General features: G+C 50.8%; 1 protein-coding gene across 1 annotated transcript; it reads right to left on the reverse strand.

The window, feature by feature from the left end:
- Positions 1 to 5,449: 5,449 nt before the first annotated feature.
- TRPV5 (transient receptor potential cation channel subfamily V member 5) lies at positions 5,450 to 27,006 on the reverse strand. Its single transcript, XM_054564231.1, has 15 exons — positions 26,879 to 27,006; positions 24,639 to 24,736; positions 24,405 to 24,527; positions 23,884 to 24,021; positions 23,505 to 23,603; positions 23,198 to 23,373; positions 22,658 to 22,804; positions 20,562 to 20,777; positions 11,782 to 11,868; positions 11,615 to 11,691; positions 11,232 to 11,397; positions 10,968 to 11,034; positions 9,476 to 9,744; positions 6,484 to 6,590; positions 5,450 to 5,750 (listed from the first exon to the last, which is right to left on the reverse strand). The coding sequence occupies exons 1-15, from the start codon at positions 27,004 to 27,006 to the stop codon at positions 5,450 to 5,452; spliced, it is 2,199 nt and encodes a 732-aa protein (XP_054420206.1).
- Between the last annotated feature and the right edge of the window lie 19 nt (positions 27,007 to 27,025).

The following is a 27,025-nucleotide window of genomic DNA, read 5'->3' on the forward strand; positions in this document are numbered from 1 at the left end:
TGGAAAGAGAGCGGCCCTTTAAGGACCGCTTGCACACGTGCGCACGCACAGGCAGGCTGTCCCCACCCCTCGCCCCGTCCCCCGTCACAGGTGCCCGGCCCCCCACAGGTGAGGAGGTCACGCATACTCAGTCCCTCCACCTGCAGCCTGGCCTTGCACAAGCCCCGCCGCCGCCTCGGGCCCCTGGGCTGTCACCGCCGCCTCCTCAAGGCCAGAGTAACAAAGGAGTGGTACAAGCAAAGGAAGCAGGTGTGTCCAGTCCAGCCCAGGCGGCGGCAGCCCAGCTGTGCTCCCAGGGCAGAGAGGGGACGCGTTCCCCAACCCACTCAGTGTTACTCTCCAGTGTTGCTTTCCTTACACACTTCTCATTTTTCCCCCATTGGCTCTAAAGAAACGGGTGGGCCCGGCCTGGAGAAGTAAATGATCCTTGACCTCATGTCAAGGTGTTTTCCCGTCTTTCGTCACTTGGACTCAGGTGTGCAGAAGTCAATGCGGGTGCCACAGCTGGCTCTCGCTCCACCTCCATTTTTCCGCCCTGGTTCTGCCTTGCACAGCGCGCCCCGGAGACCCGCAACATCTGCCTCCCTGGCTTGTCACCTTCGGGGCCCCAGACCTTCTCTGGCATTCCTTCAGTGTGGCACAGGGGAGGGACAGGGACCTCTGGCCTTCCTTCCAAAGCCACTGGCAGAGCCATTCCCTGGGGCTCCTTCACGACCTCCCTTATGAGAACCTTGTCATAAAGAACTTGGCAAACAGCTGGAAGGGGACATATTGGTAAAGTTCAGAGCCTCCTGTGAGAACAAAACATCTCCCGTGTCCCCTCGCAGCCTCTGGTGTGGGAGGCACTCAGGAGTGAGAAGGTTCTGCCCTCTGAGGCAACCAGGGAGGAGGCAGAGGGGAGGGGAGAAGGGGAGCCGTTTGGGGATACCCGAAGAGTTCCTGAGGCAGGCACCGCAGTGTTTCTCTGTCCCCTGTTCCCGGCCCCTGTCTCCAGAGTCACATCAACAGACCCGGCGGCTGCCTGTTGGGATGAGAGCACCTGCCGGCCGCCTGAACCCTGAAGCTCAGGGGCCACACACGCTCTGAGCGCCGCCCTGCAGCAGTGGCTACGCTGGCATCTTTGCCTTTCCCGTCCGGGCTGCTGAGGGCAGACTCAGAAGCCTGGAGACTGACTTGACTGCTTCTGCCGGGAAACACTGCGCACCAGTCGGTCTGGTGAGGTCCGTCCCGGAGCTGCGGCTGGGGCTCTTCCCTCCCTGTCTTCTTCCTCATGGTAGTCCACATCTCCTCAGCTTCTTCCTCCTCTTCCCCTTTTCTCTCTCTCTTCCTGGCTCTCTCTCACACACAGATTCATGCACACACACACAGGAAAACTTTCTCAATAATCACATTCGTATTGGCATTTGTCCTTTCCAAAGAGTTCCCTCCCCTATCGTCTGCTCATTTTTAATGATTACAACCCCAGTCAAAGGCAAGTATGTTTTACCCCACGGGGAGCTCTTAGAATTAAAACAGGTCAATTATTCACAGATTCTATTCATGGATATTTGTCACCCACTACCGTGTACAGAAAGTATGCCACGCACAGGCAGCACAATGATGAATGAGATGGACGTCTTTACTAAAGATGGACATTTAAACAACTGACTACAATAAAGTACAGGATGTATAATAAAAATAAAAAGATAGGTGGCCTGGGAACACAGAGCAGGTGGACTCTAGCCCAGCCTGTGTGTCTGGGACACCCTCCACACACACACACACACACACACACACACACACACACACGCACAGTCTGCATGATCATCGAGACCAATGGGATGACTACAGGTTACTAGGCTGGAAGGGCGTCACGGGTGCAGAAAGGTAGGAAGGTCCAGAAACTGTGATGGTCAAGGAGAAGGAGACGATAGTGTCATTGAGCAACTAATAAATACTTCAGCTTGGTGACAGTGCAAGATGGGAGAGGCGTGAGGAGGCTGGAGAGGTTGCAGGGGTCGGCTCATGACAGGGCTTTTAGGGGGCCGCCGTCTGAGGCAGAGGTTGCATCGTACAGAGGCCGTTTGGGCTGCAGTGCCCACGATGGGCTGGGGAAGACCGAGGCCGCAGGCGGAGAGCGCGCTTAGGGGCCTACTGCTGTAACGTAGGCGGGAGATAGCGGTGGCCCGCTTTGGCGTGCCGGCGGGGCTCAGAGAGGCAGAGTCAAAGGCAAGGGGTTGTTTTTACATTGTATGGGCATGGAACAACCTTTAAAATATATTAAATGAAAAAAGCAGGAACTGTTTTTCTAATATACTGTACTATTACGTGTGTTTTTAGGAAGAATGTATGCAAACATATGCTTGGATGTGCATGGAATAATTTTGGAAGGATAAATAACAAACTATATTATAAGGGAATGTCCCCAGGAAGAACGCCAGAAGGGCTAGGACAGGGGTAGGAAAGCACTTTTTTTTGCTCTCTGGACACCTTGTGTGCTCTTACAATTTTGTGATGTATTATTGATCACCATTAGTTACTTTTCAAAGGAGGTGTTTTAGGCGCTAGAACCCAGAGGACTGGAGATTTATTGGAGATGAGAGTTGAGACAGACGTGTAGATGAGGCCTAGGGTTCTGGCTTGGGCAACTTCGCCTATCATTTGCTTGGAAACAGTGGTAGAGGAGCAGGTTGGGTGAGGAAGAAAAGCTGTTCAGTTTGGGACATGTTGGGTTTGAGGCATCTGTAGAATATCCAAGTATAGCTGTCTGCTAGGCAGGCAGCCCAGCTGTTCACGCCTGGAGCTCAGGAGACAGGTCTAACCTGAAGACAAGGGGTCAGATGACCAACGTGTCCGTGCTGATACAGCCTTCAAAGTGGATGGGCCTGCCCTGGTGGTAAGGAAAGCAGAGCCTATGGACCCAAAACGTTGAAGGGATTGGCACAACAGAAGCAGAGTGGCAGAATGTGGCAGTGGGCCTGCCGAGAGGGGGTGGGTGGTTGACTATAATCCGAAAGATGCAACAGAGACTTCAAGCCAGACGGAGACTTTCAGTGGATTTAGCTACAGGTAGGCAGATAACCTTGATGAGGGCAATATCCATAGTATGGAGAGGTAAGGTCCCGTCACAATAGACTGAGGACCCCGTGTGAGGTCAGTGCACAATGGAGTCTTTCCTTAAGAAGTCTGGCCCTACAGAGGGACTGCAGAAGACAAGGCAGTCGTAGCTAAAAGGTGGAGGGTGAGGCAGAGGGTGTCTGCAATGCGTTGGAAGATGGAAAAGAATAGAGCATGGTTGTTTGCTGACTGGCACTAGCAGAGAGGGAGGGGGAGGAGACACAAATGAGAACACTAGAGAAGACAGTGGTAGACACCGATGATAGAAGAGAGAAAGAAAACTGGATCTGGAGACAGATGGGAGTTTAGCTGTCCACAGGAGAGGATGTGCTTCCACGCTCAAAGAAAGTAGGAGGGATCCCGGCGACTGAGCACTTTCAGAACCTGCGCCCGCTGGAACCTGTGTGTGGGAGTGTGTGCCTGCGCGCTCGCGGGACCCCCGCTGTCCCACACTCTTCTGTGCTTTGCGTGCGGAACCGACTGAACCTGGTTATGGGTTCACAAATCCCACATGTCTCTTTGCTCCTGTAGGCCGCAGTCCTCTTCAAGGTTATTAGGGCTTTTTGGTGAGGGCGATGATGGAGCTGGGGTGAGGAGGAAAGGGCTGGAGACAAGAAGGAGGCTGCTCCTGAGCTCTGTTATGGATGCCCCGGGTGCCTAGTTCCTAACTTCCTTCCTCCTGCCCCTCTTCTCTCATTGCCATTCACCCCACCGCTCAGCACGGGGGCAAATGGAGGTGGTGGTGGCAGCAGACATGGCTGGAAGCTACCTCTACACACAAGGACGATTAGCTGCTAACGAGCCACCTGAGAGACAGACCGGGGATGGTCCTATAAAAAAAAAATGATTAGAAAGGCATAATGTCCCACCCATACTTAAAAACACACCAGGATGCAAATGAGATGCAAACACTGTAGGCTCCAAGACTCAAAAAGCAAGGATAAGACAACACAGAAACAACAACAAAATATCAGCACAATTCAAACATGGGCAAAGGACTTCAATAGACAGTTCTAAAAAAAAAATGTTGTACAGATGGCCAATAAACACATACAAAGGTGTTCAGTATCATTAGGCATTAAGGAAATGCAAATCAAAACCACAATACAGTACCAGTTTACATCCGTTAGGATAGCTACTGATGAAATAACAACAAAAACAGAAAGTAACAGGTATTGGTGAAGGTTTGGAGGAAATGGAACGCTCATATATTGCTGAAGGAAATGTAAAATAGCACAGCTACAGTGGAAAAGGATATGGCAGTTTCTCAAAAAATAATAATAATAATAATTAAGCAAAGGTTACCATAAGATCCAGCAATTCCACTTATAGGTATTTATCCAAAGGAACCAAAAACAGGGACTTAGATATTTGTACACCAACATTTGTAACAGTATTACTCACAAGAGACAAAAGGTGGTAACAACTCAAATGTCCAACAATGGATAAACAAAATTCGTATATACATACAATTAATTATAATGAAAAGGAATGAAATTCTTATACATGCTACAACATGGATGAACCTTGAAAGCATTATGCTAAGTGAAATACTTCAGACTCAAGAGAATTAATACTGGATGATTCCACTTTTATGAGGTGCCTAGAGCAGTCAAATTTATAACAGAAAGTAGGATATTGGTGATCAGGGACTGTGGCGAGGAGAGTGGGGAGTTAATGTTTAATGAGCACAAGAGTTTCAACTTGAGATAATGAGAATGTCCTATAGATAAATACTATAGATAAATACTGGTGATAGTTGTACCACAATGTGAATGTGATTAATGCCATAGCATTGTATACCTAAAAATGATTACAATGGTAAATTGTATGTGTATATTACCACAATGACCTTTTAAGAAAATAAAACAAGGATAAAGAGCCACCTTTCCTGCAGTGTTTTAGTTGTGGTTTGGTTGCTAGGCAGGGAGAGAGTCCTCCAGGGCTATGGGAAAAAGGCAACAGCCACAACCTCAGCTCCGTGCCTGGCCCCGCCCACATGAAGCAGGTGGGGCCACACAAACTCTGCCACTGACTACTTCCTAGTACCTGCAGGGGGCAGACTTCGTGAGTCTAGCATCCCTACCTCACGTCTCTCTCTGATGGCCAAGTCCAACTTTGCGTGAAAAGAGACCTTCTTTTCCCAAGATGTGGGACTTCCAGAGGATGCATAGGCCCATAGCCCATCTCCAGAAATGCTTGGGTGAAAGCTGAGACGTGGCCTTCAAAAATTATTCTGTCCACACCCTCTCATGATTAACTGCATGGGAGTTAGATACTGACGTAGGAAAATGTCCCTCTGCCTGTCTCCCACCCGAGGACACCTGGAGCCATGCCAAGAGTAACAGGGGTCCTACTCATAGATAACTATTTCCTCTCCATCCCCCTCTCCAGGGTCCAGTCCAAGATTCAAGTGTCCCAAGGTGTTGCGACGAAGGACTTCCCAGCCCCGGTGGCTGCTGCTGCTGTGGGATGTGGTCCGGGACAGAGAAGGCGTTGGCAGGGTCATGGAGGCTCTGGCTAGAGTCTCACTTTCAAACACGGAGGGATGTTTCTCGGAAAGATGCTCTTGTTCATCCTCCTTGTCTAAGGACTTGAAAGCTTCCACATAGCGGAGCACGCGCAAAGGATTTTGGTCATGGAGACTCTCGATTCTGGGGCGGGAGGAGGGGAAAGCACTCCGTTGAGGTGGGGAGACATGCGCCCCGGGGAAAAACTGAGGCAAATGGGCCGCAGGTAGGAAATTGGATCAAGAGGGAGGGGGAAGGTAGGGAGCTGAGTTGATATAAGAAGAGCATCCAGGGTCAAGTGAAGGAAAGAGCAGTGGAATGGAGGACCAGCTAGGGTAGAGACCAAAGGGGCCTTGCCCATGGGAGTTGAGTGTGAGTATGAAGGTGGAGGAACGTGGAGGCATGTGAAAGAGAAACAAAGCTAATTAAGAGATAACAATGTCACTGACAAGGTGCACTCAGGACACAGATAAGAGGAGAGCCAGGTTGGAGCTAAGAATAGAGTATGAAGGAGGGTAGCCTCAAGGCAAGGATATGCTAGGAATGGGGGTCAGCTGGGAGCAAGGCTAGAACAAGATGGGTAGCCCGTGCCCTCATGCGAGCACAGACACATATATAACACAGAGCCTTTCACATGTTACTGCCCTGATGTACACACAGCCCAGGATCTGCTATTGTCATTCTTTCTATCCCCCCTCGGCGCCAGCCTCCCCCCTCAAACTGGCTCACAGGCTCCCTTTATGGAGTGATGACTTCCCCTGCGGGTCAAATCTGGGATCTTGAGAACGGAGAGGGGGGTGACAAATGTGGAACTAGCCGCCCTTGCTCCCACGGCATCCCACACCTTTTCAGCTCATGCATCTACATCGTCACTCACCGCAGGAACCAGCGGTCTCCCAGACCGTACTTGCACCCGCAGATGCCAGAGCGAGGCCACAGGAAGCGAGGCATCTTTCTCTCCAGCATCACCGTGGTGGCCACGACCTGGAGGGAGGAGGGAGGAGGGAGGTGGAGGAACAGCTCAGAAAGACCCATGTGCTTCAGAGGACACTGGAGGCCACAGAGAAGGGAAACTGTGGACTAAGGATACCAGATGACGGGGCTCATAGGCCTTTATCGTTTCCCTCATCTGTGCCAGGCACCTGGCTATCAGCTTTACTCATCATTCATCATAAAAGGAGAGAGGATATTTTATAAGTGCTTTAAATAAAACAGCGACCCCTATATTACTATTCAGATTTGTGAAAAATGAGTCACTCCAAAGTAGTCTCATTGGCTTTTTCATAGGAAAGTCATAGACCAATTATCTTGATTTAAATAAAATGATTAAATGGAATCTCAATGATCTGGAGGATGAAGTAATGTTGTTGGTGTTCAGGGAATTTGTAGCCAATTAAATACTCACATCCTAAGGAGGAAAAGAATGGGTTAATGACGGTAAACTTGGCAGGGAAATTCTAGTGGCGTGTCACATGTTCTGTACTTTGTCCGGCCCTCATTAATTACTTAGACAAAACGTAGAAGAAAAACTTAATCAAATACGCCAGTGACTCAAAATGGGGGGAGGAGGATATGTAATTTGCAAGGTGACAGCAGCAATATAAAAATGACCTCACCAGACTGGGATGCTGGGCAAAAATTAATAACATAAAATTTAAGGAAACCAAACGTGAGGTTCTTCATTTAACGTTTCAGACTCAAGTCTGAACACGGTGAAGGAGCTTAGCTTAATAAGTTGTGTAACAGAGATGTGGGGCTCTAGTTGATCATAAGCTTAAGAAGGGCCAATTGTATATTTACCGAAAGACCTAACTCAATTTTAGGTGCTATTTATAGTGCAGTGTCCGAAACACGGAAGGGTGGGCCCGCTCTTCACACCGCATTCCTCTAATCATATCAGGACCATTCTAGTTTTGAAAGGACCATGACGTATTAGGGCATGAACAGAGGGTGCATTCAGGATGGACTGGGGCCAGGAAGCTTTATTAATTGAAGGAAGTGCTAATCCTTTAAAAAGCCCAATTCTCCACGCTCTGTTCTTGCACTCTGTCTTCCCAGTGCTCCACACTTCTCTCGACCTTCTCTTTGTTTCTTAGGTGCACCAAGTCCCCTCCAACCTCAGAAATCTCAATCCCTCTCTTCCCTTTCCCTGGGTAGCTCTTCTCCCTCTTTATCATAAAAAGGACATTTATCGTTTCCCCTTGGGCCATCTTTCAGCCCATCTTTCATTTAGAGAGTCACCGCCCCCTACCCTCAGTCCTCCAGGTCGAGTAGACTTGTCTGCTCGCAGCTCTGGTTACTTAGTCCATCTGCCCCCAGACTCCTCTTCCACCACCTGCACCATCATCAAGCCCTTGGCCTTCACCTTCAATTTAAGAATGTGCCTATGACTCAGACTTGGGGCGAGGATATGGGACTTAGGCTGGGTTCTCTAGGGGAAGATGCCCCTTTAAAAGCATGTGCTTCGCAGTGTCAGGAGGTACACAGGGTACATACAACATGCGTGGGGCCCTTGGCATCGTGCTAAGAGCAGCACACCTGCTCTTCACTTCGGGGGTTCAGAGCTCCCCTGAGCTGTCTCACCGCCAGGACATGGCAGGAGAGGCTGCCTCAGAAAAGCTGGACAAGAGAGCAGCACAGGGCAGCGGATACAGCGTGTGAAATGGGGGCCTGGGCTCCAGCCAGGCATGCTCAAAGCTCGTTCAATTCTTAAAACTTTCCACGTATGAGGACCAACAGAGACTCCTCCCACCGCCTTTTCTAAGTCGAGTTGAGCTTGATTTTCTGTTTTGTAGCCAACAGTCCCGACGGATGCAAACCCTAACCTCCGCCCCTCTCCCTCATCTTAACTGGCTAATTCTCACCCACATTTAGGACTCATTTTAAATGTCACTGCCTCAGGAAAGCATTTGCTGAGTGTCCTGTCAGACTCCTCTGTTGTGCCCTGTTCTTAACATCTTCTACTTCTCTATGACACTTCTGCAATGATTGTACAGCTTTCTGAGAAGTCATTTGTTTACTGTCTGTCCTCCCAGCCAGACTGTATGCTCTGTGAGGGCACAGGCTGCACTGGTGTGTCCGCGCTTGTGCCTCCCAGCTCCTGGACGCTTCCCAGCTCACAGCAGCCTCTAAATAATTATTGCTACAAGAACAAGAAGTCTGAGGGATTAAACAATGGCTGTATGCAAATATTTGAATGGTGTTCATTTAGCAGAGTGTGTTCTCCATGATACAAGAAAAAAGACTGGGGCCAAAGAATGAAATTATAGAAAGATAATTTCAGCTCAATATAACATGGGCTTTTCCAATAACCAAAAAAAAAAAAAAAAAAAATTAAAATGTGAAATAAGCTCTCCTCCTCCCAAATCCACATGATAATAAGGTCCTGATCAGCATTTAAAAAGATATTGGGTGACCCTCTGACCAATAAATGACTATACATGAGGTAGAGAGTCAGCCAGAGGGCACTAAGGACATTGCCAACTAGACAATTTTATTAGCTTATGATAGAAAAAACCAGATCACATAGAAAGAGGGACTTACAGAAGCCAGTAGAAGATAAGGTCCAAATGAAGAACTAGAATGTATAAGAACAAAACAGTGTCCAGTTCTCACTGGACTGAACAATGACTGCTGGATCTACTCCTGCCCTGTGACCAATACCCTCCAACCTTGGGTGTTGATCCTACCCATTGCTACCATTCTACCCTCCTTTGTCCCCTCCCTCTAGCCAAATGTACCTCTATTAAGGCGACGGGCCCGCTGGGTTTTCTTTGACTCTCCTAAGAGTCATCCACCATAATATCATCACACTCTGGTTTTTCTCTTCATACCCTGCACCTAAGTAAGACTGACACTAGTAAACTCACCTGGGCTCTCCAGAGCTCATCCCGCTCTTGGGCCACCCGCCAGTGAGTGTCACCCATCATGGCGATGAGGAGGTTGAGCATGAGCAGGGTGGCGATGATGGCGAAGGCAGCATAGGTGATGCTGTACACGAAGGGCAGGTCCACGTCGTAGTTGGCAGGGCCATCAATGATAGTGAGGAAAAGCTCAAAGGTGCTGAACAGTGACGTGGGGTAGTCATGGAATTCCCCCAGCTCTTTTGGGTCCTCCGTCTGGAAGATGATATAGAAGGCTGCTCCATCCAAGAAAGGGGAATAGAGATGAAGAAAAAAGAGAGTTATCCCAATAAGCATTTGTTCTACCTCTAACATGTATCTCCATACACTTACGTGCACACACACAAACTTACACATCCATAAATGTAGATATGTGAATGTATACACATAAGTCACATTTTATCTGCAGACCTGGCTAATCCTGAGATGTCTTATCACTCTGGATAATGTTAATACTCAGTCACTGAGCAAAAATTATACATATATATAATTTTTTACAGTCTTCCCCTTTTATAGCTCGGCTGTTGGCGCAGTTGTTTTGGTCTACTGTTCTGTGAGATCCCCATTCAACAGGGAATCCCTAGGACAGGAAGAGTGGCCTTTATACTGAGTCCTGGTCTTTTAGAGTTAGGGGTCTTCAAATATCATCGAATACACCCCCTTTTCTTATGAATGTACAGTTGCAGACACTGAAGATTAGGGTTGCTGCCCTTTGCTCTTCCTCTTTCTGCCTTTCCCTAAAATTTTCCTTCTAGTCATTTGCCTTCCCTGTCCTACCCCCATCCCTCCCTCTGTCCCCTCCACTCCAACACCCTTCTCCCCATTTCCTCGTTGTGCTCTTCTCTCTCCCCTGGCTTTCTCCCACTGCGCCTCTGCCTTCGGTGAGCCCTCGCTTGCCTCTCTCTTCCCAGTGTCTCTTCACAACTCTCCATCTGCTTTCCTCTCTGTCTTCAAGGTCTCCAAACATTTTTTTTTGTTTTTTTTTGCTACCTTCTTTTGAAAATTCTTTCCCTTTTTCTTTTAATTTTGAACACACATAGCAAAAAAGCACGGTATGTGCTATTGAATGTTTTATGTTTCTTCTTCTAGAGTGTACAGAGAGAAGGCTTAAACACTGCTCTGTCTCTGTTTGCCTACCTCACCTTCTGAAATCCACAAGTGGCCATTCGTTCCTGGCTAATGTCCCTCTCGCTCCAAAGCCCTTTTTCTATGTGTCCTTTAGAGAGCTTGCAGGACGGTTAGGCAACACGAATGCCTTTGACTCAGGAATTCAGACCACGTGGGTCTACCTTCTAGGCCAATCCCAGTGACCCTGACTCTGTGGATGTCAACGTGCTTTCTGACTCACTTTCCATGGCCGGGGTCGGGGGAGCAAATGAGAACGGAGAGCAAGAGTGAGAGTGAACGATCCGGAGGATTGGATCCCAGGATCTAGCAGGGGAGGGAGCAGTGCTCCTACCTGAAGCAAACCCCAGAATAACCACCGCCATCAGCCAGCAGAAACGCAGTAGATCTCCGAAAATCATCTACAGGAAGCAGAGGGGGTGTGGGGGGTGATCCTTTGCTTGTCTGTCTCTCAGCAACTATTGTTAAGAGATCAAGAGGCCCCCATAGGTCCACCAGACCCACTCTGAGCAGCATTTTCCTTTTTGTCCCCCTCCCTTCCTCTGCCTGGGGAAGTCCTATAGCTGAAGCCAGAGGAAACTCAGGGGACAGCGCTGACCTTCTGGATCATGATGCTGAAGGGGCCCAGCATCTGGAATCCTCGGGCGAAGTACATGACGCTGCACCAGCCCAGCACCAGGGCGAAGGCCATGGGCACCACCTCCCCGTGGGTGCTGGTGAGCCTCATCACCATGGTGACCAGCACTAGAGATGCAGAGGTGATGCTGGGGGGAGAGCAGGGCACAGGGAATGAGAGGAGGGCTGGAAATAGTCTGGGTCCCCTCCAGCACAGCCATCACCTGGGGGACACCCACACACTCAGGCTTAGTTTTTATATCTCAAACACACACACAGGGAGGGTCAGCTGAGGGCCAGGTCCCAGAGAGACCTGGAACAAGGCTGGTGAGGGAAGGCGTGGGGCTGGAGGGAAGGGACACTCACATGATGACATGGAATGGCCCCCCAAGGACGGTCTGTCCAAAATAGCGAGAGGCGCCAACCCTGAAGATGTCCGGGATCTAGAAAGGGTAGAACAAAAGGCCATGGAGAAGGCAGTTCGGCCTGGGGCCTCGGTGGGTGGGCTCAGCCTGGACCCCCCCGCACCTCACCTCGAGGAACAGCATGATCACAGCCCCGGTGATGGTCACCAGCTCCCCGACCAGCCGGATCTTATCCTGCTCAGTGACATAGGCCTCCTACGAGGGGAAGCTCCGGGTGAGAAATGCTTTCGGATGGAGTAAGACTCAAATCCTTTTGGGTAAGTGATTTAAACTAAGTCAAGTCTATGCAAGAGGAAGAAAAGCTCAGCTTACCCCCACCACCAACCCTTGATGGTATTTGTCCTTGTGGCCAACTCTGTGACCAGGACATCAGTCTGCGTATCCAAGGCTTAATACATGCTGCTTATGCCAATAACTTGAGCTATCTCCTCACAAGTCACCTTTCATATACACGCTGTTAGCAGTAACTTACGATATATGTACAGAGATCACATTTCAGAGCGTTGGGTTAAGAAAGTTACTGTAACAGGAAGAGGTATTAGTGGCTTGGAAGGGTTTCATCCATGTGGACAGTCCAGCTTTTCCAATCTCATTGTGGTTGCTGGCAGACAAAATAGACAGCAAACATATCACAGAATTCAGTTTCCCGTATGGGGCCAGAACCCACGAGCCCCGGCAAAACTCTAAATCAATCTCCAAACATCCCTGAGCTTCAGGTTTCTCATCTGTAAAATGGAAACTCTGATGTTTCCCTCCCCAGGGTTATTCTGCAGTTGAAATTAGATGATGTATTTGGATGTACTTTATAAACCATGAAGTATAATAGATATATTTATTGTGGCTTTGTTATAACTTGGCAACAGAAAAGGGCAGACACGGTGCTAGAGACATTCTATGGATTTTAGTTCTGAGGAAGGGCCTCCGCCTTATCCTGAGCAGTAGGTGTAGAAAGTATAGCCCTAAGGTCAAGTGGAGAGAAGAGCACGCACCTTCTGGGCATGTTATTGTGCCTCACAGTGCAAGGCTTGGCAACATGATACAGAGGCACCGATAGAAATCTACAATGATGACCCTTAACCTTTTTGAAGTTCTGAGCCCACCTGAGAATATCATAAAGACTACAGCCCCTCCTTCCAGAAAACTGTTCACATGGATGTAATCCCCACATAAAATTGTACAAATAATTTTAGCACATCCAAGTACCCTGCAGGCTTTTGGGAACTTGTGCTCCATGGTCCCGTCTCTGAATAGTACACCCAAGATAGCAGGCGAGGGTCCCGGGGGCGAGTGGGAAAGTTGAAGATCTCAACTGGGGAGGATGTGATTGCTCCCGAGGCGCCAGGGATGCTGAGCATCCTTCCTCTGCTAATAAACTGGGACCTCGGAGCATCCCTACTCGCCGGTCCGTGGAGAGGCAGCTTGTGAAATGGGAAGAGATGCCCTATGGCAAGAGGTGATCTGTGGTATAAAGGAGGCACCCACCAAGGACCCCGTGGCTGCTCAGAATGTGTAGGTCAGCTCGGAAGCAGCCAGGGAGACAGCCCTTAAGAGTAGGGCCAGCGGGCGGTAGAAATGTTTTGCGTCCATCAGGCGGGGCCAGGGAAGACCGGGAGAGGGCCTGGCATCTGTGTACCCGGGGAGCAGTGTGATCTTACAACTCGGGACTAGGCTCAGTTACGTTTTTGCCGTTTAAACAATTGGCGATCTGTAAACATCTCTGGTATATATCTCTGTTGAGAAACTGGTTTATTTTATTTTATCACGTCGCGGGGAGATTTCCCTTTTCCCTTGCTTCCAGGGAAGCTGAGAGTTCTTTTTTCATCCCCAGTGCTAGCTGCTACCATATTTTGCTGTGTATAATGTGCACCGTTTGCCCACATTTTTGAGGGAAAAATAAGGATGCGCATTTTACATGGGTAGTGCCTGAAATACCTTGTATCTGTTCTTGTGTTTTGTAATTATTTGTTACATAAAATTTCTTGTCCCATAATATGTTTAAAACATGATAAAATTCCTTTATAATACAAAAAAACAAGTATCTAAATATAAATAAATAAATAAATGAATGAATGAATGAATGAATAAATGAATGTATTAAAAATTAAAATGAAAGATTTTTTCCCCCTGAAAGTTAGGGCCAAAAATGTGGGTGTGCACGACACGTGGTAATATGTGGTACTTTGAATAGTTTCTCCTCTGTCCTGAAATTCCGTTCACGGGTCTCGTTCTTATTCTTAGTGCCGCCACGGCCTCTGCCTCCAATTGAAAACAGGCCCACTCCTTTTGAGATGAGGTAGTACGCAGTGGGATAAATAAGTATGTTAACTATAGAAACAAAATAACATTAAATATAGAAATAAATAACTGCATCTATGCCATGTATGTGTCCGCACAAAGTTTTTGAATTCATTTTAAAACTTTGTCCCTTGCTTGAGAATGTCTAGAAGACTGCCACCCATCTTCCCTCGGCTCAGCTAAGAGGAAAAGGAACCAAGTGTGCAGAGGTCGGCCAGGCAAGTGGTGGGGGATCCAAGTGTCCTTAAGGGAGACTGAGGTGGGAGAGTGGAATCAGCTCTTCCCTTGGGAGAAGAAAAGGTGAAACCCCAACAAAAGGACAATGTTGGGGACAGTCTCCATCACCGCAACCTCCTTCTGGGGTTTCCCCTCACCAGGACCCTTAGTTTGTTCAACAGATTCCTCTACAGCTAGGAGGTCCCCTGCACGAGATCACCGGTGAGTAGCAGGTATCCAGAGACCTCAAGCTTTGCTTCAGCTCCCCCTGGAATCCACTTGCCCTAAAAAAAAGTTTCCTCCACCCTCCCCCCCGCCCCGCACCAAAGGTCCTCTCCCTTAAACCAGGTGGTAGGGCGCCACAGCCTCCTCCTTCGACCACATTTTCCCAGCTCACCCTTACTTAATCCTCAAGACTTTGGCCCCAGCTCTCCTCCAGGGTCACGTGTCTCTTCTGTGGATTCGTGGTGCCACACTCTGCCCATGGTCCTCACCCAGCACCCTGGAATCATCTGGGTGCTCCTGATCTCACCAGTAATCTCAGAGCTCCCCGAGAGCAGGGACACCTAACTCTGACTTCTTATCCGCAAAGCACAACATAGTAGGTATCCCAACAATAAGAAAGGAAAGGAGGAAGGAAGGACAGGAGAGGCCAAGCCGGCAGGTGCAAGCTGAGCATGATCTGAGAGGGGCAGAAGAACGGTCAAGGGGCAGCACTCAGAAAGTGGGGATGGGGAAAAGGGCGACACCTCGTTGGGCATTTCTGGGATTTTCAGATTCCTAGCTCAAGGCTGCCTAAGCAGGCTTGACTAATGTTACGCTGAGAAAATATTCCACCCCACCTCTTTAAAAACAAATGCCTTCCAGCAATGACCAGAAGTCTTCACATCATCGCATGGCTTGAAATTTCAGGAGCTGCCCACAGCTAAATCCCCCGCAGAGGCTGCCTTCAGTGAGAATCGGCCCAGTGAGATCGCTTTTACTTATCAGCCATCTGGGCTCATGCCTTGAAGCAAATGCCCAGCCGGGGTGGGCATAGCACAACCACATACCACTGCAGGGAAGGGGGGGCAGCGTGGGAAACCTGGGCGGAAGCTGGGAGGGCACCAAAAAATGATCAAACCCCCGTCCAAGACCCACTTTTCCTCCCCAAGATCCCAGTCTTGCAAAGGCATGAAGCTCCCAGGAAGAGTCTTACTGGCTTGTAATGCAAAGTTATTACTCTGATCCTCTACCGTGCAGGGGTTTCTAGCCAGGCTGCCCATCAGAAACAACTGAGAAAGTTTTGTCACAACACCCATGCCTCGGCCAACCCTGGAGGCCCTCATTCAATTAGTTTAGATCAGAGACCTGGCATTATTTTTTAGTTGTAGGTGTTTCTGCTATGTACCCCACGTTGAAGACCACTGGGCCCAAAAGAGAGGAAAATGTCCTCCTTTCCATCTGAAGCTACATTCCAAGGATTTATTTCATGTCTTGTGCTCTGCATTTTCTCAGGAGGATTAACCTGGGAGATTTCTACTCTCTGCAGAGCAGTTCTGACCACAGAAGGGGGATTTATGCTGTAGGCCTAGAGGTTAACCACATCAAAAACTGTCCTTATCATCAAATCTACAAAGTAGCTCAGGCAGCTGGGGTTGGGAGGCTCTTCCGTATGTGACTCCCTGCCCCTGCACCCCAGTGTCCCTCCTCCTGCTGGGGGAAGATTAGGCGTGGCCACATAAATGTAAGTGTGGCAGCCCAGGCTCAGGGCAAAGCCTGGAGACATGTTTCTCATGCAGTAGCTCCCTCAGGAAGAGGGCTGAAATCCAGGGCGTTCCTTTGGAGGGAGAGCTGGCCTGGCTTCATTCTAAGGGGGCAGGTTCTGAGCGAAGCAGACCAGAACCCCAGGCCCAGCACTGCCCTCCCCAGCTGAGTGTTTTTGCCAAAGTATTTACCCCTTCTTGACTTCAGAGAGTCACTGTCTTTAAAATGGTGATAATGATTGTATTTACTTATTAGGATATCTAGGAGGATCAAATGCTATAAAAGTGCTTTGTCATCCAAAATGGGGTCTAGTAAATCACAGCATTGCCCAACAGTGAGTCAGAAATGCAGAACCACCTCGGGTCCCACCCCAGCCTTGCTTCCAGAACCTTCGTGTTCCCAGGATCTCCAGAGCGCCACACAAGCACGCAGTAGGTGTCCCTTTTACCTAGCGGGCTCCCTGCTTCTCCTCATCTCCTTCCCCGTCTTTGATTGGCTCTGACTGTTCACAGGAAGTGGTTAGGACCCCTAAGTAAAGTAGCGTAGAGTTGGCGATCAGTGGCATTTTCCAGTCGCTGGGGCGCTCGGGGTGGCTGAGAGCTTATGGGAAACGATGATGTGTAGACACAACCATCCCCTGACCGTGGCAGGCAGGGAATGATTTAAAATTAATGGAGCCCTGGCCGGGTGGCTCAGTTGGTTGGAGTGCCATCCCGTACACCAAAAGTTTGCAGGTTCAATTCCCGATCAGGGAGCATAATACCTAGGTTACGGGTGTGATCCCCGGTCGGAGTGCGTATGGGAAACAATCGATCAACATTTCTCTCTCACATTGACATTTCCTCTCTCTCCTCTCTCTCCTTTCTCTCACAAATCAATAAACATATCCTTAGGTGAGGATTAAAAAATAAACAAAGCAAATGGAAAACTACCCGCCACATCATTCCAGCCACGGTCCTCCGCTTACTCTCTGCATCCCATTCATGGCAGAGCAGCAATGATTTTACCATCCCTAAGCCCCCTGGCGCCAACCCTTTCTCTTGATTTCCCACTCACAGCCCAAGGACAACCGACCAACCATTGTCTGTTGCTGGCTGACTCCTAACCACCTTTTAACTGACCTCCCTACACTCGCCCTGGCCCCCTCAGATCTGTTCACCCTGAAAACAGAGACATTTTTCTAAAATAAAATCTTGTCAAGGCCCTCTCTTGTTTAAGCGCTTTCCGTCACCTCCTCAGCATGGCCTGCGAGGCCCTGAACGATTTGGGAAGGACCTGCCTGGAGAGCCTCATCCGGAGGCCCGTGCCCCAGCCGGTGGTGCTCCAGCCGGCCTTTCAGTGCTAGAGCTCATTTTTTACCTTTAACTCAGGTCTCAGCTCGGTTATCTTCGTCAGGGAAGGCGTCTCCGGCCTTCTGCAGTGCCCAAGGCCCTGATATAAGCTATCTTCATGCCCTGTTCTTTTTCCTTAGCAAAGGAAAAAATAAGGCAAATTGTAACAATCACTCATTATCATGAAATATCTATTTGTTTACTTCATGTAACCCAGTCTGCAAACTCTCAAAGGGCAGAGAGAGGCCACATGTGTTCTGCTCAGAACACCGAATATCTAACCCCCTAGAATAATATTCAGGCTCCATGAGGCTCTTGGGGATTATTTGTTTAATGAATGAATTAGTGAAATTTGTGGGGTGGGGGAAGGGCAAAGAAGAGATTCAGAAAATTGTCGAGACAAAAAGGAAATTTAATGATGGGAAATCTTCGAGAGACTGAAAGGAAACCTAGTGGTGAGTGATCAACACTCTTGCGGACCAGCACATGGAGAATCTAATGATCAGAGTGATTGACTTAAGAGTGGAAAGGGAGCTGAATCGATCGCAAAGGTGGAAGCTGCTAGTTCTCAGCCTTAGCCAAATATCAGGATCGCTGGAAGAGTTTCTTAAAAATGCCAATGCCAGGGCCTCAGCTTCAGGCACCCTGATTTATCAGGGGGGACATAGCTTACAACTAGTGTCTTTACCAGCTTCCCATGTTTCTAATGTACAGCCTTGGTCAATAACCACTGACCTAGCCAGAGGCAGGGTCTGCTAGGACTAACACCCAAGCCGCCTGACTCCCAGACTTTAAACTCTTTACTCAGCTGGAAGCCTAAGAGAACCAGCACCACAGTGGCCGTGGTTCTGCCTGAACCAAATAGACATGAGATGGAGATAGGAAATTAACTCCAGTTAATTGACAGAGTTCTTGGGAAACTCTAGAAAAGCATAGCTGTTATGGCTAAACAATGAGGCACCTTAGGATGAAGACACCCATTAAGATGTTTTTCTTCCAAAATAGGTAGAGATGAACTCTATCCTCATATACATCTGCGTTTGCATAGTTTGTAGTTTTTTCTTTCATTTCTCCTGTCCTGGGATGGTGCTCTGGGCTTTACTCATGGAGCTTAGTGATGGCTTCCGATCCCATGAGATCCACAGAGGAAACCCTCCAGTGACTGAGAGCCCCATGCATCCAGATTGAGTCATTTAATTGAGTGTTAAAGTATTCATTTATCTAAGAAAATGCTCCGTGGGCTAACTAATCTGTCAACAGTTGCATTAATCAAGTCAATACATTTTTGGGGGAGCATTTTCAAGTAATAAAAAAGCGGGGGGGGGGGGGGAAGAGAGAGAACTTCCTATTAGTTAACTAATCTGGTGCATCATGACAGTGGAATCGTTCAGATCGTGGTGGCAAGCGTGGGAGCCCCCGACCTAATCCAAACGGAGTGACTACTCAGTAAGAGGAACACAAATAGCCCACAAACTCCGGACCAAGTCTGAAGGGGCAATGCCAGAGACTAGGAACCTCTCACTGGTGTGCTTTGCTATCATGGCAGCGTCTGTAACCTTCTCAGTCCCCCTTTCCCACCAAGACAAGACTATTGGAAAGTCAAAAATCTTCTTTGTGGGCCAAAGTGGCTTTTCCTTAAGTAGGAAACAAAGGATAAAAGTGCTAAAGAGGAAAAGGGAGGAATAGGGGAGGGGAAAAAATAAAAAGGATGGGTCGGTGCAGTCAGCTATCATTATGCTTCGCCTAGTCCTGAGGGAAGGGGAGGGGTTTTAATATCCAACTCAGACTATCTGGGTCAAAGGAACGTGTTTGTGCATAATTAGTCCTGCCCCAAAGAGAAGGAGTCACACAGGGAGGAGACTCAGAGATAAATAATTGCTCAGCATCACCCAACTCTTGGGCCGAACGTTATCTACATTCCAGATCCAGAAAACCCCAAGTAAGCTTGACACAAGGGACGTTGGGAAAGAGCGCATCTGCGAAAATCAGGCCAGGGACGTTGGAAAGTCCCGCCATCCTCAATTCGTGCTGGTTTTGTCCCTTTTCCTATTTCTAGTCGCTCGCCCATCCCACGTGGCCATCTTCTAAATGTCCTTGTATCCCCTGTGTGGTCGCCACACCAGGGACAACACTCATGCCCAGTTTGAGGTGCATGGAACACAACCTCCACTGAGCACCCTGCCCGCCTCTAACAAGTCAGCAAATCCTTTTCTGTGGGAGACCGTAGCTCTGGACACACGATCACCTGTCAATGGATTGAGAGGCTGTTGTAGAAGCAGGAGAGAGGGAGTGTCTTGGCCTGCTTCGGGTTGAGTGACCCACTTGGCCCTGCTCCTTCTGACTTTGGTCCACCTTCGTTCCCTGAGCAGCAGGCGGTTTGTGTTCTCTATCTGACCCCACTCCAGGCTGAGCTGCGCCCATGGCTGGCCCATCCTGCACAGAGCATAAATCTCTAATCACTTAGCTCCTACTTGCCCGGCTAAATCCATCTTCCTGTGCCTTTCCCTTTCTGTCCATGTGCCTGCACCCCCTTTCAGCTCTTTTCAGGACAAAAGAAAAATCGTACCGTGGATAATCAACCAGCCCTATGTAGCTATGCTTGTCAAAGGTCTATACTCAGAAGTCCTCCTCAGAATCTACTCATTCTGTTACATGCAAAAGAGGGTCTGCTTCCTTCTTCAGCAGTTCTTACATTTCCTCCACACCTCTGCTAGCACCCTCACCACCCACGTCTCTGAAGGACACCCCAGGAAGCAAGCCCACCAGAGTTAAAAGGACCTCAGAGATCATTTGCCTCGGCCTGCCATGCAACCCAGGCACCCTCCTGCCGTGTGCCGGACAGCTGACACAGGCTTGCCGACGTACACGTATCAATAATACACAGAAGAGAACGCAAGCCAGATGGGCTTTGCTGCTCTCAGAGACCAGAAACGGACTCAGATGTGGACTTGCAGCATGATTTCCCTCCCTTTAAAACAATAAGGTTTCCCTATTCAAGCTCACATTACAAAAAACTGGTTCTCTCTATACATTGAAAGGAATTTCATCAATGTACACTGTTCCTACACCGAACACCCTTTCAAAGTTAACGAGAGAAGCCACAGCTCCCGGGACAAGTGTGCTTTTACCCATAAACCTCTTCTCTGGTGCCCAGATCTCATGTCCAGTTTCTTTGGGTGGTTAGGAGCTGGCAGCTGTTTCAGCCCAGGGAGGGGTGTCTTCCCTGGGTAGTGCCACTTTGGTCTCCAGCACCATGACCCCCCGTTTCCATTCCCTTTCATCACCTCTGCGAAGAGTCACCTGTAGTGGCTTCTGCTCCAGGATGGTGATATCCCGGTCGGACATAGTGCGATTGCCATGGCGGAACTTGAGGGGACGGTAGACGCAGCACGTGGTGAAGCAGACCATATAGAGCACGTACAAGACACCCAGAATACAGAAGTAGGGCCGCCCATATCTCTTCCACTTGAGGCTCACCAGCTGCTTCACGGGGGTCTGTTCTAGGATCTGGCGAGCCTGCCATGGAAGGAGAATGTTGCTTGAGGAAGCCAACATAGTACGTTGTGCTGGGTTTCCCACTGGCTCCCAGACGGGCAGGGCGGTCACCAGCAATAGCATTATTCATTCAGTGAGTCAGTCATCTTTTTTTTCCAGACAACTGGCTAGTTTCTACTATACGCCAGGCCTGGTGCTATTGCTACAGGTAAAGTATTACAGAAGTGAACAAAAGACCCTATAGCATCATAGCATCATGGAGGCTTTGAAAGATGAGCAGCAGATAGTTGAGTGAAAGCAGAGTTGGGAAGATCATTCCATGAAGAAAGTAGCAGTTGCCAAGGCAGGAAGGCATGAGAAACCATTTGCAGGTGCGATGTGGTTGGGGATAAGATACACCCTGTTTGGAGTGATGGACAGGAGTTACAGTGAATGAATTAGACAATGGCCAGATCATCCTACATCATGAATGCTAAGGTGGGGAGTTTGATTTTTTTTTTCTGAACATAGTGGGAAGTAATTCAGGGTTCCAGTAAGAAAGTAGCCAGATTCGCTCTAGAAGTCTCGTGGTCTGGAGAAGAGCAATAGAGGACTCAGGTAGTGGGAGGGGGCAATGATCTAAGCCAGGTGTGTTGGTGCTCTGATGTAACTAGACAGTGAAAGGTCAAAGGTACGAATGAGAGAGGGTGATGGACACCTGAGAAAGTAGAAAAAGGAAATTCAAAGCAACAGTTGGAGAGATTAACCACTGGCAGGAAGAGTGTCTTTTCCATTGAACCTAGAGAAGAGAGACAGTGCCCAGTTTCCAGGTATGGTTGGCAGGACACTAAAGAGGCTCCAGCTATGACGTAGGAGTCTGGGTCTTCTGATGGAATGAAGGGAAAAAGCAGTGAGGGGTATAAAAGGAGCTAGAAAGGAATTTCGAAGGGAGAGAAAACTAGCTGATCAAGATAAGAACAAAACCTATAGGAGAACATTGAGAGCCAGCTGAAACCAGAGACCAAGGATTTGTGGGAAAACAATCTAGCACAGGCACTGGGGCTCTCATTCCTAAGGAATCCTGTTCAAAGTTCATCTGTTTCCAGGTATGTTTTCTAAGGAAGCGCATAGTTTGTTAGCCACTCATCTTTCCTTCCGTTCATTACTACTTACCGTCACCTGAGTTTATGGCCCTAGACGGGTTCCTAGAGAGTTGTCAACAAGCATATAAACAACACAGCTCTATTTTGCCACTATCTTGGAGCTTCCTGGAAGCTCGAGACATTTTCTCTCTTCTACTTCTCTTCAGCACATTTTCCCTTCCCTCGTGTCACTCAACTCAGTCCTGTCTGGATGGTTACTGCTCTTCTCTCTCTGGAGAGATTTTTTCTCATATTCCTGGTGGGTGCCAACTCCTCCTCGAAGCCCCAGCTCAAGTACTCCTGGGACATCGTCTCTGGCCCATCCGGCCTCCATTTTGCTGCCAGCATGCACAGCACAGAGCCTCGGGATGGTATATGTTGTACTCCACGGCAACCCTCAGGGAAGCTGACCAACAGGAACTGTGTTTTGTTTATTTCTGTATTCTCAGTTCCTTGTACAGCAAGTGGGGCACAGAAGGTGCTCAGTATTATGAATGCATGAATGAATGAATGAATGATAGGAAGCAGCCTCTGTTTGGAGAGTTTCTCATCTGAAATGTCAAAGCGAGAAAGGTAAGGGAAAGAGACTAGAGCTAAGCAGAGGGAGAGTGCAGTCAGGAAAAGGTATTGATTGGTTGATTGGACTTTTTTTCCAAAGGCCCCAGGAGTCTCATAGCCACCTGTTGTCAGGTGAGGGAATGTCTGGAGCCCAGGATCTTAGCCAATGGATGGGCTCTGCACGAACACATGGCAGTCCCAGATCCACCATGGCACCCATACCTCCCGCTTCTTGGAAGAGACCACGAGCTCCAGAAAGGACACCTTCTCTCCCCAGCAGTCGATCTCTGTGAGGTCATAGAGAGTGGAAGTCAGTGGCCCGCAGGTCCACTGGATGTGCTTCCGCTTCTGCATGAGGTGTTGGAACATCTGTGAGAACACAGCAGGAAGCCGGAGGGTCAGTGTGCGAGAAGCCGGTCCAGGGACAAAAGTCGTTGAAGAGCCAAGTGCCCACGCCTTGGGACTGACGGACAGTCAGCAGTTGGCAAACCTTTGATTACATGAACCTATGTGTTGTTTTGGGGTTATCTCTCTTTCCCTTAAACCATATAAAGGTCTGAAAGAAGAGAACGGGCAAAGAGAGCGGAACTTGGTGTTCCCTGCAGATCTTCTGAAAGACACGTCTCAGGTCCTACTGAGCCAGGGATTCCCAAGGCTGAGGCTTTTAGAGACAGAGCTGGAGGTAAAGGACCACCACCCTTTTGGGGAGTTTGGGTAAAAAACCATGAGAATAACATCTGGGTTTGGGGGCGTGCTCCTCACCACAGTGTTGCCCTCCACTCCCGCCAGCTTGAAGGGGGTGAGGCCCTGGTGATTGGGCACGAGGTCCAGGGACTGCAGGTGGCCTCCGCGCCCATCGTAGGACAGCAGCAGGTTGTACATCTGGCAGGCAAAGGTCTTGTTGGGCTGGAAGACGAGGATGTGCAACACTGTGTTTCCTGGGGGAGGACACGGGTGTCACGTGGCCACTGGACCCACGTCCCTGATGGTCCCCGCGCCCGCCCCGGGGTGGGCGTGACGGTTGTCCCAGCCCCTCCGCTCCCCTTCGCTCCCTGCTCCCCGTGCTTACCCAGGGAGTCCTGGGCCCGGATGTTCGCTCCATGTTCGATGAGCAGACGCACGATCTCCTCGCTGCCCATGCAGGCGGCGAAGGACAGAGGGTGCTCCCCTGGGGACACACAGGCCTCCGGGGCGTGAGTGCAGGCTCGGGGGTGAATTCTCCCCACATCTCAGGGCTGGGCTTGGGGACGCTTGTCGGCAGAACCCGAGGCAGGGATGGTGCGGGGGCCCTGGGGGACCTGGCTCTGGCCCTAAGCCCTCTAAGGGCCCCCCTCCCCACGGCCCCCCACGCCCAGCCTCCCCAGGCACGGGGCCCTCCTCAGCCCACCCTTCCCTGGCTCTTGCCTACCACTCGCCTCCCTGCCCCCAGCCCTGGCCCTGGCTCTCACCGAAGTAGATGTGGTTGTGCGGGCTGTGGCGGAAAGCTGCACCTGTAGCTCTGGCGGAGACGCTGGCCCCGTGGGCGAGCAGGGCCCTCACCAAGTTCACGTTCTGGTTCAGGATGGCCACGTGCAGTGCAGTCTGACCTGGTTCAGAGGGAGCCCTCAGTCATGGGGTCTGTGCCCAATTCCTTCAGAGGTGCACCACCAACCTGACTTGCAGGATATCCCTGAATAGATTTCTGCCCTTGGCTGAGCAGAGTGGCCTGGCACCAGGGGCAGTAAGTCCCTCCGGCTGTCCACACCGTGGCTGGAGGGGTGGGGGGCATAACCGTAATCACTCCAGTGCTGCTGTAAAAGACACAGAGCCCTGTCCATCCAGGCACATGAAAGGGGTTGAAGGGAAATAACAAATGACTCAAGGAAGCTGTGAAAGCCAAGACCAGAACCTTTGTATTCTCCCCAACCCAGGGGCCCTTACGTGCAGACCCTCCTCTCCCCGTCCCCACTGAACTGGTGTGGCTGCTCACCTACAAAGGGCTCGCACAGGATGGGCTCTAAGGCCAGGTCCGGGGCAGCCTCCATCAGCACCATGGCCGCCTCCAGATTGTCATAGAGGGCCGCCACATGCAGCGCTGTCTCCCCCATGGCTCCTGGAACACAGCAGGACAGGGATGTCAAGCCCTCTCCTGGGCCCCTCTGCAGAAACCCTGGGAGTCATGCACCTTGGGGCCTGTCTCCATCCCATGGAACCCTGAGCCCACCTCTTTGTCGCAAGTCGCAGGTTCTGTCCAGCAGAAGTCTCTTCAGGGCACACAGGTCATTGTCTTTGGCTGCCTGAAGCAGCGGCGATTCTCGAATCCTGGGAGAAGAGGAACACAGCTCAGGCCAGGGCAGAGCTACAGGCGCGGGGGGAAGGCCAAGGGCGGAGGCCTCACGCCGCACGCGGCCTTCCCGTGCCGGGGCTGTGGGGCTCACGGAGTGGGAGGCTCTCAGCGGGCTGCCGCGCCGGGAGGAGGCGGGCCTGGGCTACCTACCGACTGGGCGGGCAGCCCTGGTGGTCTAAAGAGGAAGCCATCAAGTTTGGCTAAATTGGTCTAAGCCATGTAAACGTTGTAGGAACCTGGGTGGCTGGGGCCGGTCAGGAAGGTGGAATTTCTGCCCCCGGTTGACACCCTGACCTGCTGAACTGGCTCTGTCTCACCAAGGGGAGCTTGAGAGATCGGGACTGGGCAGGGGTGGGGAGATGGGTCAGGTGTTGCGGCTGTGGGTGTCTGTCCGTTGCTCAAGTGCTGATTACCCCTCTGGGCTGTTTAGATACGCATCCCTCCTCGGGGGCAGGGAGAGCTTGGGGTGGGCTATAGAGGGTCTCTTCCTTCTGGGTTTCGCCCTCACGTGGAAGGGACTGAACGCCCAGGCTGTCACTGAGAGGTAGCCCAGTCTGGAGCTCCTCGGATACCACAGCTCGGGGTGAGCGGGGACACCTCCCCGGTTCGTCTGTCCTCCCCATGCCTGGGTGAGCCAGACACAAGAGAAGCTGAGCCAACTCTGCTGCGCAAGGAAGTCTTAGGTGACCACGGGGTCCGGCAGGTTGCGGGTCACGAGGGGGAGACAAACTGATGGGTGACCATGGTGTCCCCCAGCCCCAAATTCCTCTTCTGTAGCCAACACGGGAAAAGTGTTTTATTTAAATCAGTCTTTTAAAACCTCCAGGCGGAGCCCATGTCTGCCCCCATTTAGGGAAGCGCTCTCAGGAGGAACCAGCAGAGTGAGGGACGGCCCCTGCCCTGTCTCACTGGGACCCTCAGGCCTAGTGCACCCAGCTCAGGGGGACCAGGGCAGGGCTTCCAGAGCTCAGCCCTGTGTGGAGGGCACTGCGCACAGCCCGGTCGCTGGGCCTCCTGCCCGATGCCCCCTGCAGCGGGGAGGCTAGACCCCAGCACTGTGTCAGGGACCATCCTAGTGCCCTGCACAGCAGGGAGGGCGAGAGGAGGGGCGGGGGAGGCCCAAGGCTCCATCACAGGGCCTGGGGTGGGTGTCGGTGAGCAAGCCGGGGGCCTTTCCGGGACGAGGGCTCAGGCCGTACTCCATTCACAAGGGCCAGTGCAGAATGAAAGTGCCGGAACCCCTCGTTTAAAACAGCACTGAGAATTTCAAGGTAAAGGCAGAAGCGCGTTAAATGGCACGCAGGGCTGTTCCGAGGCCCAGAGGCCCTGCCCTGCTCAGCTCACTCCCTGGCTCTTCGATGGGAGATGAGGCCCCCAAACGCCACGGGGCAGAGGCCACCCCACAGGATGGGTCCCTGTCCTGCCTGCGCCCAGGGCCTGGACCCCAGGGCTAAGGAGCCTGGAAATGACCTGCCCCCAGGTGAATCAGCTCCACCTGAACGGAGCATCCCAGGAGCAGACACGGGCGCTACCGCTGGCTGAGTCCCCAGTCCCCGCACACAGCACCGCACAGCGGCAGGCAGTGGGCTCAATAAAAGGGCCAAGGAACTGAACCGGGGACTTTCCAGTGTCACCTGGGTTTCCCTCCTCAGCTGGTCTGTTCCAGGCAAACAAAGCTCTCCTTTTCCCCACCAATCAGTTTCCTTTGAAACGAATGCTAATTCCTCCTTCTTTCCTCAACCAGCATGGCCTCTAAAACCCAAGGGTCTCACCTGTTCCCCCGCAAGCTGCTCCCCACCAGCCTGCCCCTGCCTGCACCCCCTTCCCCCCACAGACAGTGGCTTCCTCTATCTGGTCCCCCATCCTCCCGTCCCACCTGGCAGGCAGGCGGGTGGGATCCTTGCCTACAAATCCACAGAATCCACATTCAAGGTCTGCACGCCACCCCTCACCACCCCCACCAAGAGGGGCGACGGGGGTTTCGTGACGGTAACGGGTGGACCGGGGGGAAAGGGCACATCCAAGCGCCTGGCACCGACTTCTGGGGATGGGCCCGAGTGGGCGGGGAGGCGTGTGGATCAGCGAGAGGTAGGGTGCCGCATGCCCAGATAGCCTACCTCTTCTGTTGCAGCAGGTGGGCCTCGTCCAGTCGCTGATCCCCGTCTCTCTCCCAGAACAGCCAAGAGGTGAGCAGTTCCTGGAGGTGGGCCCAGGACCCTCTCACCTTGGGTGGAGGAACCCCCATGTCCTCTTCCTCTCAGGCT

The sequence above is a fragment of the Pteronotus mesoamericanus genome, unplaced genomic scaffold, assembly GCF_021234165.1.
Source record: "Pteronotus mesoamericanus isolate MK-2021 breed Mesoamerican mustached bat unplaced genomic scaffold, CSHL_Meso_final scaffold_85, whole genome shotgun sequence".
Classification (NCBI taxonomy): domain Eukaryota; kingdom Metazoa; phylum Chordata; class Mammalia; order Chiroptera; family Mormoopidae; genus Pteronotus; species Pteronotus mesoamericanus.